This window comes from Thunnus maccoyii, chromosome 7 (assembly GCF_910596095.1).
Source record: "Thunnus maccoyii chromosome 7, fThuMac1.1, whole genome shotgun sequence".
Taxonomy (NCBI): Eukaryota; Metazoa; Chordata; class Actinopteri; order Scombriformes; family Scombridae; genus Thunnus; species Thunnus maccoyii.
This window is the reverse complement of record NC_056539.1, coordinates 33,636,429-33,654,107: the sequence shown is the minus strand read 5'-3', so window position 1 is coordinate 33,654,107 and position 17,679 is coordinate 33,636,429. Positions and strand designations below refer to the sequence as shown.

Sequence of the window (17,679 nt, the reverse complement as noted above, 5' to 3'; positions counted from 1 at the left end):
GCAGCAGTGAGTCACGTGACAGAAGCAGACATGGCGGCCTCCCGGAGATGGCTGGTCTGTTTACGTTCCGGGATCTGGAGCATCTTATTTTACTGTATTTACTCTCATTTAAAGGTGGTTCTGGCGGACGATGTGGAAAGCTGCGAGAACTTAAGACTTGGACAGTATCCTTTACATCAAGTTTATTCACGTATTTGACATTTAAAGGCAAAAAACGCGCCTGATGACGCCGGTTAGCCGCGGCTAACGTTAGCTTAACGATGTTATTATGAGCTGAAACGTTTCATATATAAATATTAGTGATAGTTTGATATTAAATACTGCAGCTGTTATATCTTAAACATGTTCATGTGGATTATAATGAGCTACTGTTAAGATCAGAAGCTGTCTGTGTTCATAATGTTAGATTAGAAACTGCACAGCGTAATGAAGTCTGTCGATAAACAAACAGTTTCTCACATATTTATACATTAATAGTTACAATCAAAAGTTAAGGATCTGAGTGTTTCTTTCACTGCTTTTCAATTGATTCTGTAGATTTAGTTACAGGTTGTCTGTGTGAACAGAGGAAGACAAGAGACTTAATCACAGGACAAAGAGAATTAAAAACTACCAACACTTCACTTTTAATACTTTTACATTAAAGGAACAATTCCGTCTTCAGATCCAGTGAACAAAAAAAAAACACAACTCAGCATTTATTAAATATTCATAGATAGTAAATAGTTTATTTTGAATTAAAAATATAATTGTAATGGTTATTTTTTTTATTTTTGTCATAAGTCACATAATAGTAGAAAAAAACAATTATAAAAATGCAAATTTCAGTATCAACCTTTTACCACCACAAACAGGCTTTATGTGTGAACAGCTGTTTATTAATGTTGAAAAGATTCATGAATGGTGTTACAGTCTGTTTGTCTCCATATTCACAAGGATGCACCAACCTGACTTTTGTCAGCTGAAATGAATATCTGATATTTAGATAGAAGCGTATCAGCCAGTTTCCTCTCTAACATCCACAATATTTATAACATTAATCTATAATTTGCCTCTGAGAGATGAGTTTGCTGTTGTTTGGTGGCAGCGTGAAACCCCAACAGATCAGAGACTAATAAAAACTTTACACCGTGGAGCTCATTTAGCTCCATCAGACATATTGAAACCTGCTGTTGCTGTTCTCTGAAACTACATAACGTTTGTATAAACAGGCAGTGTGACAAAGATACGAGGAGTACCTGCACACTGAATTAGAGCTTCTTTCACTTTATTTGTGACGTTTAGATCAACTGCAGCAGACAGACTCTGTTACTGTGATTCAGTGTTTATTGTCCTCGTATCTACTTCAGTTGTGTCTTGTGTCCAGCAGCTTCTGCCCTGAGGTTTAATGACTCAATACATAATAAACATAAAATACACTGTCAGTACCTAAAAAAAAGTGACAAAAATAACCAAAAATATAGTATTTTAATAATTTTTTTATTATTTTCTGTAAAAAAATATATGTTCCTGACAAATAGAGGTGCAGCATAATACAGCAACACTGTACAGAAGGTAATATTTATATGTTTTTTGGGGTATTTTATGCCTTCAGTATCTGGTGACAGTAAACAAGAGAAGACAGAGATATCGACCTGCTCCCAGAATCAGACTCCGGTTATTGTGGTTATGTTGCTTTCATCTTAACCAGTCGGCTACTGAAGCGTCAAATACACAAAATTTAATAGAATCCACTGACTGGAAGGAGGAATGAACGCACCTTTACATAAAGATCAACCAGCCACAACACAGAACTAGAAAACACATCAAATCTAAACGTCTGTGAAGGTTTCAGGATGTTTAGACGTTTACAAGAAAAGCTTCACATCAAAATCCTCATGAAGACCAGAGATGAAACGTTTCAGTTAAATAACAGACCTAATAGTGAACTAACAGACCTGATGGTGAACTAACAGACCTGATAGTGAACTAACAGACCTGATAGTGAACTAACAGACCTGATAGTGAACCAACAGACCTGATAGTGAATTTACAGTCCTGATAGTGAACTAACAGACCTGATAGTGAACTAACAGACCTGATAGTGAATTTACAGTCCTGATAGTGAACTAACAGACCTGATAGTGAACCAACAGACCTGATAGTGAACTAACAGACCTGATAGTGAACCAACAGACCTCATAGTGAACTAACAGACCTGATAGTGAATTTACAGTCCTGATAGTGAACTAACAGACCTGATAGTGAACCAACAGACCTGATAGTGAACTAACAGACCTGATAGTGAACTAACAGACCTGATAGTGAATTTACAGTCCTGACAGTGAACTAACAGACCTGATAGTGAACTAACAGTCCTGATAGTGAACTAACAGACCTGACAGTGAACTAACAGTCCTTATAGTGAACTAACAGACCTGACAGTGAACTAACAGACCTGATAGTGAACTAACAGTCCTGATAGTGAACTAACAGACCTGACAGTGAACTAACAGTCCTGATAGTGAACTAACAGACCTAATAGTGAACTAACAGACCTGACAGTGAACTAACAGTCCTGATAGTGAACTAACAGTCCTGACAGTGAACTAACAGACCTGATAGTGAACTAACAGACCTGACAGTGAACTAACAGTCCTGACAGTGAACTAACAGTCCTGATAGTGAACTAACAGACCTGATAGTGAACTAACAGTCCTGACAGTGAACTAACAGACCTGACAGTGAACTAACAGACCTGACAGTGAACTAACAGTCCTGATAGTGAACTAACAGACCTGATAGTGAACTAACAGTCCTGATAGTGAACTAACAGTCCTGATAGTGAACTAACAGACCTGATAGTGAACTAACAGCCCTGATAGTGAACTAACAGACCTGACAGTGAACTAACAGTCCTGATAGTGAACTAACAGTCCTGACAGTGAACTAACAGTCCTGATAGTGAACTAACAGACCTGATAGTGAACTTACAGCCCTGATAGTGAACTTACAGCCCTGATAGTGAACTTACAGTCCTGATAGTGAACTAACAGTCCTGATAGTGAACTAACAGACCTGATAGTGAACTAGCAGTCCTGATAGTGAACTAACAGACCTGATAGTGAACTAACAGACCTGATAGTGAACCAGCAGTCCTGATAGTGAACCAACAGACCTGATAGTGAACTAACAGACCTGATAGTGAACTAACAGACCTGATAGTGAACTAGCAGTCCTGATAGTGAACTAACAGACCTGATAGTGAACTAACAGACCTGATAGTGAACTAACAGACCTGATAGTGAACTAACAGACCTGATAGTGAACTAGCAGTCCTGATAGTGAACTAACAGACCTGATAGTGAACTAACAGACCTGATAGTGAACCAACAGACTGTTAGTTTCCTCTGTTCTTGTCGGCTCAGACAGTTTGGACTCCTTCACTCTGCTCATGTATCTCTGTAAACGTCCAAAGATAGATGAAGCCACTCAGGAGCCGGAGAACTGCAGGGACATGACGGCCTTGGGTGAGTACGTCATGTGACAGGATATGAAGCCTTTTTGGTGATTCTGGTGATTTTCATGTTGTCATAAGTTCAGCTGAAGCGTCCGACGGCTGTTTGTGACCAGAGAACGTTTGCAGAAAGAAACATTTCAGTGACTCGTGTTGGAAAAACTGAAAAACTCACTTCAACTAACTCACAGCTGAGAAGCTGATGAGCGGTTAAATGTAGTGTTAGATGTCTTTCTGTTTTATGTATCTAACATTCTGGTTGATGCATGTGATGACCTTTGACCTTCATGGTTTGAAATTTGACTGATTAAATAGATAAATGGAAATATTGATCAGAAATCTGTCTGCAAACCAACTTCTGTTCTCTCGATAATCAGACAATCAGACAGCTTCAGTAGTCTGCCTCATACAACGAATGTGTGTGTGTGTGTGTGTGTGTGTGTGTGTTTGTGTGTGTGTGTGTGTGTGTGTGCGCGCATGCGTGTGTGTGTGTGTGTGTGTGTGCGCGCATGCGTGTGTGTGTGTGTGTGTGTGTTTGTGTGTGCGTGTGCGTGCGTGTGTGCGTGTGTGTGTGTGTGTGTGTGTGTGTGTGTGTGTGTTTGTGCGTGTGCGTGTGCGTGTGCGTGTGTGTGTGTGTGTGTGTTTGTGTGTGTGTTTGTGTGTGTGTAGTGGAGTGCCTCCCAGCTGAGAACATCATCTGTCGACTCTCCAACGGGACGGAGTTCACGTTCAGCGGGAAGGAGGTGGGCTTCAACAAAACCATCCCCTGCAGGAACGTGTGAGTGCTCACAACACACACACACACACACACACACACACACACACACACACACACACACACCAGCAGAGAGGATGTGAAGAGGATGAACAGCTGCATGGTTGAATTATCACATTTTTGTGACTTTATTTAAGAGGCTTTTGACTGTGTTTTGATAAATGTTAAAAATTATGCTTGTTATGGTTATTTCGATTGATTATAATTCTGATTTTTTTTTGATAATAATTGTGATAATAATTCCTTTTACCGATGAAAATAATAATTCTGTGTTTCCTCTCAGGAGCGGTTATTCCTACAAAGTAGCCGTGGCTTTATCTCTGTTCCTCGGCTGGCTGGGAGCCGACCGCTTCTACCTGGGATACCCTGCTCTAGGTACACACACGCACACACACACACACACACACACACGCGCACACACGCACACACACAGGTCATACTGTCTGTGTGGACGCCTGTAGTCGTCACATTGTACTGGTGGGACGACAAACATTCCCTAAAACACCACTTTAAGGTTTATGTTTATATTCAGTTTTTACATCGTGGACGTTTTAACTGGACGCCACGTTAAAAGATGGCGTCACACTCATTCCTGTGACTGAAAAAAAGAGTCTGACACGTAGAGCTGCTTCCTAAAAGTCTCTGAGTTGATGCTTCAGTCGATAAACACGAGTCAACTCACATTTTGTCAGTTGAATCGCTGCTTTTTAATTTAGCCACGTCATTATACACAGAGTAACGCAGCGTGACGTCATGACAGGCTGTTAACTTTTACAGATTCTTGTCTCTAAATGATCTAAACACACAACTGTGATGGAAACAGGAAAACACGATGCAGCTTTGACGCTCTCAGCTCTGGTGTTAAATTCAGCAAATTCTGTTAAACTCCTGTTTAAACAGACACGTACCAGCGTCTCTACCGTCTGCTGGACTATAACTGAACTAAGACCTGGACGAACACTTTTTATTCCTCTGACTCTGGAAATCTGGAAATTTTACAGGTAAAACATGCGACTCATGTAGCTGTTATATCAGTTTAGTGCAGCTGATCTGCAGGTGCGTTTGATTGTTCTGTAACTGCACTAACCGGGTGGAGACATGAATCTTTCTCACAGGAGGCTGTATTGAATTATGAAACAAGAGGTGATAATGTTGTTTAGTATGTCGGCCTGTAAGAAAGGAATGTATGTAATGAGATAAATATTGATGAGACTGTGAGAATACACGTCGCTTTCTAAATGTTATCGGACCAAATGGATCAAATTCTGATAATAAAAAGGTTCATTTCACTCAGAAACATTTATTCACTGTTTTACAGCAGCAGGAAAAATGTATTTTGGGCATCATGTGACGGACAGGAAGTTGAAATTAGACTATGTTAGATTAGTTTACAGCCCGGCGCTGCTTCTGCAGGGCAGTTATTAGAGCTGATACAGCACGGCTGAGCCTTGCGGACAGTTACTCCCAGTGGTCACTGCAGTATTGCAGCAAATAATCGCCCTGCAGCCCAAAAAGCATTTTCCACACAGACCACCTCTGTAAAAGAGACGTCAGGAAACCTTCAACTGTAAACAAAGTCAGTAATGACTCTTTCTATTATGAAGTTTTGATCCATGGAGGTTTTATATTTGTAAAACTTTCCTCGAGCCGAGAAAAGCGATTTAAAGATTAGTGACGTCATCATGATGTAAAGTCTGTGGACCGGAGGGAGAAACGCTACTGAGCCAGCTGAACGGACGCCGTTCTCAGTCCGGTTTTATTCATCAAAGCTCCAAACCTGCTCTGCAGTTTTCTTCACTGCTTTGTTTCTTGGCTCGTTAGCGCCACCTGTAGATCAGTGGAACAGTGCGAGTCCATCGGCGGGAATGTTCAGTAGTTTGTGATGCTGTTGAACTGTTTCTGTTTATAATATTCACCTTAATTCATATAAATATAACACCTGCTAGTTTAATAATAAACCAACAGAACAACAAACAGCCTCCAAAATGTAAATGAATAAAATCACTTTTGTAAAATATATTAAATAAAAACTGAACATAATAACAATCAGAAGAGAGGATTTATAACAGGATGCTGCTTTAGTTTTATATTATAGTGTCTCTGTTCAACTGGTAAGTGATTCATATTAATAACATCTCTCATTTAGAGAATTAAGCAAACTCTAAATACTAAATACAAGAGCTGCCGTGATTAATCAATTAGATGATTGACAGAAAATTAATAGACAACCCATTTTGATAAGTGAATCATGACTGAGGCTTTTTTTTTTTTACACACAAACAGTAAAGATGAAACAGTAAAACAGCTTCCAGCTCATGTGTGAATATTTTCTGGTTTTTCATCCTGTTGTACAATAATAAACTGATTATATTTGGATTTTGGACTCTGGGAAACCTTTTAGGTAATTTGCAGATATTTAACGGATATTTTTTTGGATATTTTATAGAGACGTTGGTGCAATTTGGTACAAATTATAAGAAAAAACTGAACACAGTGTTAAGTTGGTTTAGTTAGTAAGTACCTGCTCATTATATTTGGGTTATAGGTAGTTGTTAATAATAAATTAGATTCTTAATTCTTTAACTGACTGAAGTTTTGTGTATCAAACAATAAATTATCATATTAGTTTTCTTCAGTTCATTTCATAGCTGCTGTGTAGCTGTTTATATTCAGGACATTTATTTTGAAAGGTTAAATAATCTGGTAGTGAACAGGAAATGTGCTCATTATAGAGTTTTAATAAACAACCTAACATGCTAATAAGCTAATATGCTAACATGTAATCTGACACACAAAACTACACAGAAAACTGAGTATTTTCTGTCAGTTAAAGAATTGTTAACAACTACATATGAACCCAAATATAATGAATAGTAATAATACCAATTAAACCAACTTAACACTTTTTACATGTTTTTTCTTATAATTTCTACCAAACTGCTCAACTGTCTCTGTAAAACGAACCGTTAGATTCCTGCAAACTAGTATGAAAATATTTAATATATTTTTATATTAAAAGAAGTGAAGTTATCAGTAGTTTTTTGGAAAGTATATATTTGTATTTAGAAGTTTGTTTCTTGGGTTTCTGTTTGAGGAAAGTGACGCCAGCTGAACACACTCAGCTCTGACTTCAGGACGTCTGAACGCTCTGATGAAAATAGGCGGCGTCGCCCTTTAACTGTTTCCACATTCTGCGGTTTTCAAATTGAACTGAATTAGTTTTTGTTTGTCACTGATCTGCACACAATGAGCCATAATAACCCAAAGAATAACAGTTATGATTAACACAACAAGGACGAGTTATTATCAGCAGCCTGAGCTCTCATCCTTCTCTTAATGAGACACCTGCAGCCACACAAAGGCTGAGTGTGTGTGTGTGTGTGTGTGTGTGTGTGTGTGTGTGTGTGTGTGTGTGTGTGCGTGCGTGCCAGAGGGTTTTTGGATGGACGACAGCTGCACTGACGAACACCTGGACTGACTTGGCACAGTTCGGTCCGGGTCGAGCCAAGCTGAGCCGAGCCAAGTCAGATTTATTTCTAAAAAAAATGATTTTACAGGCGAGACTGTTAACGAGCTTCACAGAACAAACAAACAACCAGATCATAAGATTTAACATTAGTTAGTTTTGTTTATTATCTTTTCTGGAAATGAATTATGTGTCAGTGAAAAATATAACAGCTGCAAAAGACATTTATGTTAAATATTTAACATATATAACATATCATCTCTCAATGATTTCCAGTGTTAATTACATCCACAATAACAACAAACATCATCTTTACTGTCAGTGTTTGTTTGTTTGGAGGATGACGTCAGAGGAAAAGTCATCATCATGTATGTTAATGGGGTGGACAAAATATTAGGAACACGACGACCTCAGTAATAAATATGAAGTAGAATTATTTCTGACAACGTCAACAACAACAACGTGTTTATTCACGCGAGTTCAGCATCGTTTTAAAATGTCTTTATTAAATATCGACTGTCTGTCTCCTTCAGGACTGTTGAAGTTCTGCACTGTTGGTTTCTGTGGAATCGGCACTCTGATCGACTTCATATTGATCGCCATGCAGGTGAGTCACACACACACACTCATCGAGCCTGAGTCCGTCAGGTTGTTTCATCTCTGATCGCTCAACGTTTCCTCATAAAGAAATCTTTCAACCAATAGATGATGATCCCTTAAATATTTTAGCAATTAATTGATTTAATTGTTTAATCTATGAATGTCAGAAAAAAGTGAAAAGTGTCCATCACAGGGTTCCTTTACACGTCTTGTTTTTTCCAACCAACAGTCAGAAAAACCCAAAAACATCCAGATTACAGAGATTTAAAACAGAGAAGAAGAACAGCAAACAGATTTTATATTTTTTATATTTTTGCTTGTTAAAGCTATAATATGTAACTATTCTGCATTAAAATGTCTAAAAACAACTAGACCTATATTATAAACTTCGTTGAGTTGTGTACTTACATTAAACTAAATGTTTCCAACAATTTTCATATGCAGAGAAATCTGTAAATTCAATCACGGTAACGATCTGTTTCATTTGGTCGCCTGTCAGTGGCGTCGTACCTCCTCTACCTCTAAGAGTAAACATGCACTAGATAATACATCAGCGCTGTGGTTGTTCAACAGAAACTGTTATAAGTTGACTTTTATTCTGTTTTTTAAGCCACATTTTTATGATAAACAAGATCTTGGTCGTTTTTAAATATATCTTTTAAGTTGTCAGAGAAACAAGTTGAGCAATCGTTAGCAGCAGCTACGTGAAACTGCTTTATTCAGTGTTCATATGGTTTTAATCCTCGTGTCTGTTTGTTCCGGAGAGGAGGAGACCTCTGCGGAGAATCCGACTCCCAGTAAGGAATCCTAACCTTAAGACGCTGGTTGTTTAACAATGAAGACAACAACTCCCATGATCCCTTGCTGCTTAGACTGAGACTCCTAGAAATTACATATTGTACATTTAAAGGAATAGTCAGACATTTTTAGTCTTGATGAGAGTGAGATAAGAGGATCGATGTGTCTCATGTCTGTACGTATTTGACGCTACAGCTAACAGCTGGTTAGCGTAGCTTAGCATAAAGACTGTAAACAGCTGTCCTGCCTCCTGCCAGCATCTGTAAAGCTCACTGATTAACACGTTATATCTAAAAGTGTAAAAACAGCAGTTGGCTGGTTGACGGGGGTGATGTGTGTCCAACTATTCAGAAACATCCTCCGATAGTCAAGACAAAGTCTCTCAGCGGATGTTTCAACCACGTCTTCCTCTGTTGAGTGAACACGCTGTGATGTCATGGAGACATCCAAGTCACATGACTGAACATCCCATCAACTAATCAAACTCTATCTGCTGATGAAGACTGTGATGTGTGGTTGAAAGTTCCTGAAAAAAATAGTGAGTGGAACTTTAGCGAATCGTCATTCAACTAATAGAATAATTTGAGCAGTTTGTGTCGATGAAACATTTTTTAATATATTTACAAAATAAAAATATAAATCTCAGTAAACGCTGTGATGAAGATGAAGAAGAGGAGGAGATTCAGCGACGGCTTCCTCACACAGACACACTCAGGTTCTTGTTTCATGTCCTCTTTAAAAGTGACACCTGTGATGAAGAGTTCCTTGTTTCCCGGAGGATCCATTTCAGCGTGGCAGGCGGCGGCGGAGCCTCATATTTTAGCAGCTAACTGCTCGGCCGGGGGGGGCGGCGAGGCGGCGAGGCTGATGAATAAACAGGCGTCGGCCTTCCTATTATTATTTACGCCCATCCATCCGGCAGCGGCGCGTCTCTCTGAGGTCTTCAGGATGAAGGATGTTTCTAGAAGTTTCTAATGGACTCTGAGAGCGCAGGAGACAGACGGATGGAGCGAAGGGAACCGGGAGGTGAAGGGACGAATCACTCCTTCCTGTTGAGGTGTTTTAGATAATAGAGGCCGGATATCCATCACAGGAAGGTGTGAAGGGGACCAGCGGGGAACGGACGGACTGACGGACGGACTAATGATCCGTTAAAACCTGAACATGATGCGAGTCGTCAGCCGTGACTGACGGATCGGATTTAAAACTTCTCTGTTCACAAGAATAAACTTGTCAGAAGAAACTAAACAAAAAAACTAATTATAACCAAAAATATGAAACAAATTAATTGCTTGAGTCACAATTCTACATCTTCTGACTGGAATATGAATATTTTCTGGTTGTGTCGTCCTGCAGCTTTAATCTCTTTGGACTGTTGGTCGAACAAAACAAAACGATTTCTCTGTTTTCTGACATTTGATCAATTAAACAAGAAAATAATTGGCAGATTATTCAATAATGAAAGTTTCAGTCCTACATAATATTATGTTTATAAGTTATTTACAGGTGTTCAGCTCCTCGTCTCCTCTGTCTGAGTGTTTGAGTTTAATCTGGAAACAGTTTCAGTTTTGTGCAGATTGTGAGACGCAGATTAAAAACTCTGGAGACTGAAGCTTCAGTTCAGATTCTGTTGTTAAATTCAGCTCAAATAATTTTCTGCGAGAAGATAAAAACTGATAAATTCACAAACCAGAAGGTGTTGAGTCACAGCACCAAACATGACGACGGGTTTCAGATAATTCTGCTTTATTGTTTTGATTTTAACAACATTTTCTTACATTTCATGAACAGTTTCCAGTTAAACTTTCACGGACTGTAAATTCATGTTTTTATGCTGGAGAAGCAAGAATTTCACAGCTTGACTTTCCCCCAAGTGGAAATAAATTAAAAAGGAATTTATTCTTAATTATCTTGTTTCCACAGGATCAGAACTTGTGCAAACAACATAATATTCAGCTTATTAAAACTCATTATTACACAGAGGAGACATCAGAAACCTGCATTCACAATATGAAACTATATTTTAGAAACTACCAGTTTTATTTGATGTTTGAGGTGTTTAAAACCAGATTACTGGATGTAAATGAAGTGTTAAAGTGTTTAAGTCTCTTTGTGTTTATCATCTTCATCCTGTCAGTGTGTGTTTGGCTGTTGATACTTTGACATCATCTTCATCATGATATCGTTTCCTCCTGCAGATCGTGGGTCCAGCTGACGGCTCCAACTACATCGTGGATTATTACGGCGCCCGACTGACCCGTCTGTCCATCACCAACCAGACGTTCAGGAAGCCTCACCTGCCTCAGTGAAGTGATCAACGTACGTCCAGAAAACACACATCTAACATCTGGACGTCATTCTGGAGATGCAGTTTGACTCCTGAGTCCTGAAAATTCCTCCTAAACATTCGTAGTTTGACTTTTTCTGGAGGCTCCGCTGCACCGACATTAATCCTGAACATAGTTACTGAAAATGTGTTTAATGAGGTGTCTGCTGTAAAGATAATTACTCTGATTGCAACCGAAAAAGGAATTAATGTAATAATAATTAGTTATTTATTGCAAATCTGTTTGTCAAAACCAGAGAAATGATGCTTCACTTCCTGAAACATGCTGGGACTTTATTTAATATTCCACCTTCTATCAGTTTTCCATCAATTTTCTCACAGATTATTTCCTGAACTGCATGCTGGGTAAAAAAAAAAAAATCACCTGCAGTCAACAGTGTAACGTCCAGTTCACAGCACCAGTTCCACCAGTATAAGACCAGTCTCACAGAAAGGATGTTTTCATTCTCAGCTGTTTCTTCTTCGCTGTTCTGCTGCTCAGTAACACTTCCTGCTAGTTTTTCACATTAAAAGGGAATTAATTCATGGCAGTTTAACACAGTTTGAGGAGAAAAGCAGAGTGGAAATAATCTCAAATATAACATTGTCCCAAATCACTGATGTATATAAAGAACCTGGATACTATTTGAGAATTTATGATGTATATTATTATTATTATTGTTATTATAATAAAACTCCAGACAGACAGCTGCTGTTTCTACTTCCAGAACCATGAAATACTTCAAAATGTAAACAAATGAATAAAACTATGAGAAAATATTATTTTACCAGCAAAGACTGGATCCAGAACAGTTGAGATGAGAGTTTATATCTCAGCAGCTGCGTCTCATCACACATATTATAAATCAATACCAGTGTTTATGTGTGTAAAATGTCCCAAACACTAAATATCTCACTGTTTAATAACCTGATTTAAAGGATTCTTATCAAAATATGTTGTTAAAAGATGTTTTAAACTCTCAAATATTGATAATGATATTGTCAGTTTCAGGCTTATAGGCAAGTCAAGACAGAATATAAAAAACAACACCAGTAAAAAGACATTTAAATACAATTAAAAAAGTGTTAAATTTGGAAATAAAAAGAAGCTAAAATAGAATTAGATGTCTGATAAAAGAGGAGAATAAAAGTTACAGTGCAGTTTAAAATATTAATCCTCAAATCTGGTTTAATAAAATGCTTTGATTTAAAAGAACTGAGAGTTACAGATGACTTTAACTTTACAGTTCAAGGTCACACACACTCACACACACACACACACACTCTCCTCACTGGGGACGGACCAGTTAAATATCAGAGTAAAGTCAACGTTTGTCGGGTTTCTCTCTGAGGTTAAAGGGTCGTTTCCTCTCTGGTGGTTCCCGTCAGATGGTTTTTAGGTTTTGGGAGTAATTTTATTTATTTTATTTTGATGTTTTGTTCTCTTCCTGTTTCTCTTCAGGTCTCATTAAAACACAAAGACGACCGTCGGAGCCGCTGAAGTTACATCGTTGATCATCAGCTGCTTCCATTTATTCAGTTAAAACATGTATAATAAAATATTTCACACCTTTCACATTCCTGCTGATCACTTTATAAATCAGGTTTTACACTGATTTCAGCAGTTACGGTTTCAATTTACTTTTATCTAAAGCTGTTTTTGTTTCAGAGGATTTTTTTGTTTTTGCAGATGTTAAGATGAAATTAATCCGACTAGTTCAGTCAGATTATTCACCAGTTTCCTGTGTCAGCTGTTTTTTGTTGTATTTAATGTCATTTTAATGTAATATATTATTATGATGTTTCACTGCTGCTGTGTCTTTTAAGTTATGACGTTTTTTCCATGAAAAATTGACTTTGTAAATAAAGTTTTGTTTTTGTGTTTATCCACACGTGACTGTCGTTCTTTCAACGTCACGGAGGAAGTGACGTGTTGTTTGTCTTCTGGACTTTTTGCACGATTTACAAACGTTTCACCATCAGTAACCTGTAACCTCCATCAGCTGTTAGTTACAGATTACTCGTCTGGTTCAGACTGTTTTATGTCAATTATTGGGGTTAAAAATCACTTTTCCCTCCAAACAGTTTCTGTTATCAGACAGGAACAGAAACTGTGTCTGATCCATCTCATGTTGAGTTTCAGCTTTTACCTTCTGTGGAAGATTCGATCCGAACTGTTATAAACATTCATTAAGCTTCTCAACACTAACGTGATGTAGACGTCGGCCATGACGGTTGTGCGATATGCCGCCATTGTCAGTAGGTGTGAATGTGTACATGTGTGGAAGTGCTGTTAAGATGTTGACGTATTTTCCTTTATTATTCAGTATTTGAGGAGTCTAGAACAAATCTGCCTTCAGGGACATTAAAGTATATTTTATCTGCCTTTTTTTTCTTCAGAAACAACATATTTAAGTTGTTAAGTAAAACTTATTTAAGTTGGTTTCCTGTTTTAGGAAAACAGGACAGAAGAGATTCTGGAAATCCCTTCAGAACAGTCAGTGTTGTTAAATGACCTGCTGGGGTTGTTTTGCTCTATGAGAGGAGTCTAATGATAAAATATGAGACATAACTGAGTTTGGTAAAATTCTGCCGCTGAACCAAAAACACAGATTAATCATTTCACTCCTGTAACGCTGTCAGATGAGAATCAATGCAGCAGAACCAGAGATGTCGTCTTTTTTATTCCTCACATTCTTCTTCCTTGTCAAAACCCGGGATCCTACATTACCCACAATGCACCTGTACAGATTGTGTTGTGTTATGCTAGTAATGACTAATGTGGCCTGCAGCCGCTAGCCGCCGGCAGAGACGAGGAGCTACAGATGTCACTGCTTTCTAACCCCAACCGACGCTGTGACGTCATCAGTGACATCATCAGTGACATCATCAGCTCTCTCTGGAGACACACAGGCTTTATATGACTTTTTACACAGAAACACCTGGAAAGCCAGTAAAAACTATATAAATATGTGTTTTTCAAATTAAACGACAAAGTATGTTGTTGGTCCATAAACTCCAGAACATGTAAGTGTTTTCTGATCTGACAGCTATCAGCAGGAACACGTCACCGTTCACAACAATAGATCTGTATGATGTGACTGTTGTTAGGATGGTTAGGTTATAGGAACAGATCATTGTTTGGGTTGCAATCACTACTCTGATAAAGGTTTACTATGCAGGACTGAAAATTAACGTACAGACTCATACAAAAGTAATCACTCTCAATCATCACTTATGACCCACAGGAAGTGTGTGTCTGTATCTGCAGAGACTCTGCCTGTATTTGGTTTGGGGGGGGGGGGGGGGGGGGGGGGGCAACTTTGAATGCTGTGTTTAGGAACACCAACCTGACAAATCCTGCATAGTACACCTTTAAAGTTAGGGGACCTTCGTCAACATGGTTACCATAACAACCACTTGGTTACAGTAAAGATGCCTTTATAAAGTGTAAATTCATTACATTTCACACTGTGATATGACAGATGGCTCCAATAAAATCTGTGTCAGACTGAGCGACATCAGTTTGCGGCTGTCAGACTGTGAGATGAGTGTTGGTGAATCGATGGAAATAGAAAAGAGGAGATGAGAGCAGAAACTTCTTCTTTACTTTGGTTTGTGTGTGTGGATGTATTCAGGAGAACCAAGCGGCAACCTCCGGGGCTGAACAATGAAGCCAATGCGGAAGAGCCAAAAACCTGCATTCTCTCTAACGGCCAGCAGGGGGCGACTCCACCGTCCGCGAAAAGAAGTCTGATTGTATGGAAGTCTATGAGAAAATGACCCTCCTTCTCTCTTGATTTATTTCCTCAGTGAACTGTTTCCTAACGAGTTTATGGTCTCAATCACTAGTTTCACGTCTTCTTCAATACAGCATGGTGTTCATTTTGTAAATTATGGTCCCATTTAGAGTAAAAAAGATGATAAATCAGCGTATGCTTTAGGGCGTGGCTACGTTGTGACTGACAAGTCGCTACCATGGCGACAATGTTGATTACGTAACGTTACCATTATGTATAGGCGAAGGTGCTGCTTGTTCAGCATTTGGTTTTAATAAAAGACTCATCAAAGAGTCGGATGATCAGTTTTTCCACTGAGTACATTTTGTTTTAACAGTTTTAGGCCTGTTTTTCGCTAGTTAGCATTAGCATGATCACTGTTAACCATTGATTGTAAATGCACCGTGCTAATAGAGTTAGCTAGCTAACGCTATGGTCAGCTACACCTTCTCGTCCAAATATGGTCACTTCTGGCTCAAAAATCAAACATGGCGACGGTGAAATCAAAGATAGCGATGGTCAAATTGCTACACGCCAGACTTCAAAATGGCAGTTCACAAACCAACGGGTGACGACACGGTGACTACGTCCATATTTTTTACAGTCTATGAGGAGAACACAGGTTTTTTTCCTTTAAACTTTATTGCAAAACTGCGCTTACAAAATGTCACGCTGGCCAGTATATTTCATTTTATGTTGTATTCTGATTGGTTGGTTTGTTGATGTCACATTGTGAGAATTTGGTCTTAAATTTCTGACTCTGTGAGAGTTTTGACTCACGTAGTCTTTGGTCTCCAAACCTCCAAATCGTCCGTCAGTGGTCGAGTCTCACAGCGAGAGACGACCAAAGATTTCACCACGTTCCTCTCACGACTGTGTGTGATCCAGTGACCGTTGCTAAGTTTGGCGTGCGTCTCTTGTGTTGGTCAACTTTCATCTCAGAAAGAATAAAATCTAAAAATAAAGTGAACCTTTAGGAGCCGACGGGTTCAGACACTGAAGTGGCTGTTTGTTCTCGGTGGATGAGACTCGTTATTCCTGCAGCCGCTAGAGGGCGCCGTCACGTAAAAACTCATGTTGTTCTTGTGTTTTTTGCTGAAACGACACGCTGTCGTCTCTCAGTCTCAGTTCTTCACCGGTTCAATCAGTGGTTGTTTTGTAATGTTTTTAACTTCCGCTGAGGTGGAGTTGAGAACAGTCGTGAGCAGCGAGCGTTTCCTTTGTTTAATTATTATTCAGAAACACTGAGAACCAGATACTGACTGTGTGTGTGTGTGTGTGTGTGTGTGTGTGTGTGTGTGTGTGTACTGTGTCTCTGTATTTTCATGTGGAGTTAGCAGCCATGTGGCTTTCATCAAAATTCAATTATCATACTGTACCACGCTTCACAGGACACACACACACACACTCACACACACTCACACACATTTTCTTTTGGAAATCATCTACAGTACATCCTGTCTCTCTCTCTCTCTCTCGTCTCTGTTCGTTTATTCCTCTCAGGAATAACTAATAATAAATAAAATTTAAATAAATCTTATTTCCATCAAACATGTCAGCGTGTTCATGTTTGTGTTTCTACTGCAGAAATATCAGCAGACCAGTGACGGTTTAAAAAGTAACATCATGAAAATAACTAAGTACATCTATTCAAATACTGCACTTAACTGTAGTACAATTACCTCAAGATTGTACTTGAGTATTTCCATGTGATGCTACTTTCTACATTTCAGAGGGAAATATTGTACTTTCTACTCCACTACATTTATTTGACAGCTTTAGTTACTTTTCAGATGAAGATTTGACACAATGGATAATATAAAAAGCTTTTAAAATACAACACATTGTTAAAGATGAAACCAGTGGTTTCCAACCTTTTTGGCTTTTTGACGTCTTACAAAAAGCAGTGTGTAGTCGGGGTCACATTTCACATGTCTATGAGTTGTTAACAGCTCCACCAAATAGTGATTTTTCCCTCTAAACTTCTCACATGCTTTCATTTCAATAAATGTTCAAATGATCCAATATTTCAGCAAAAATCAAAGATTAGAGAAAAAGTCCAAAAACTGAAAACAGATTTGAAAACAGATAAACAGCAGGTGGCGCTAATTCTCTAGTCGCCGCCATTAAACTGCTGCAGAAGAAGAGAAACAACAAGATGACGTCATTAAAAGAGCGACAGTCAAAGCTCAAACGATGGAAAACGTGATGGAAATATGATATTTCTGTTAGTTTCATGTATTGATGTGAGGAAGGTTATAGTCTCCTCATCATCGCTCCACACAGATCTGATGTTTTCCAGCTGTTTACATTTGCTTTTTATCCACACATTATATATTAGCTATTTAGAGACTTTTTCTGTTTTCTAGCATTTCCACTCAGGTTTTTTAATGCACAAATTAAAAATGTGAATAGAAACATGTGGATGGAAACACGGCT

At 38.6% G+C, this 17,679-nt stretch overlaps 1 protein-coding gene across 1 annotated transcript; it reads left to right on the top strand.

The window, feature by feature from the left end:
- tm2d1 (TM2 domain containing 1) lies at window positions 1–13,312 on the top strand. The gene is made up of 7 exons (XM_042416801.1): window positions 1–164; window positions 3,436–3,509; window positions 4,166–4,274; window positions 4,555–4,646; window positions 8,271–8,344; window positions 11,334–11,454; window positions 12,924–13,312. The coding sequence occupies exons 1-6, from the start codon at window positions 31–33 to the stop codon at window positions 11,442–11,444; spliced, it is 594 nt and encodes a 197-aa protein (XP_042272735.1). The 5' UTR covers window positions 1–30; the 3' UTR covers window positions 11,445–11,454; window positions 12,924–13,312.
- The last annotated feature ends 4,367 nt before the right edge of the window (window positions 13,313–17,679 follow it).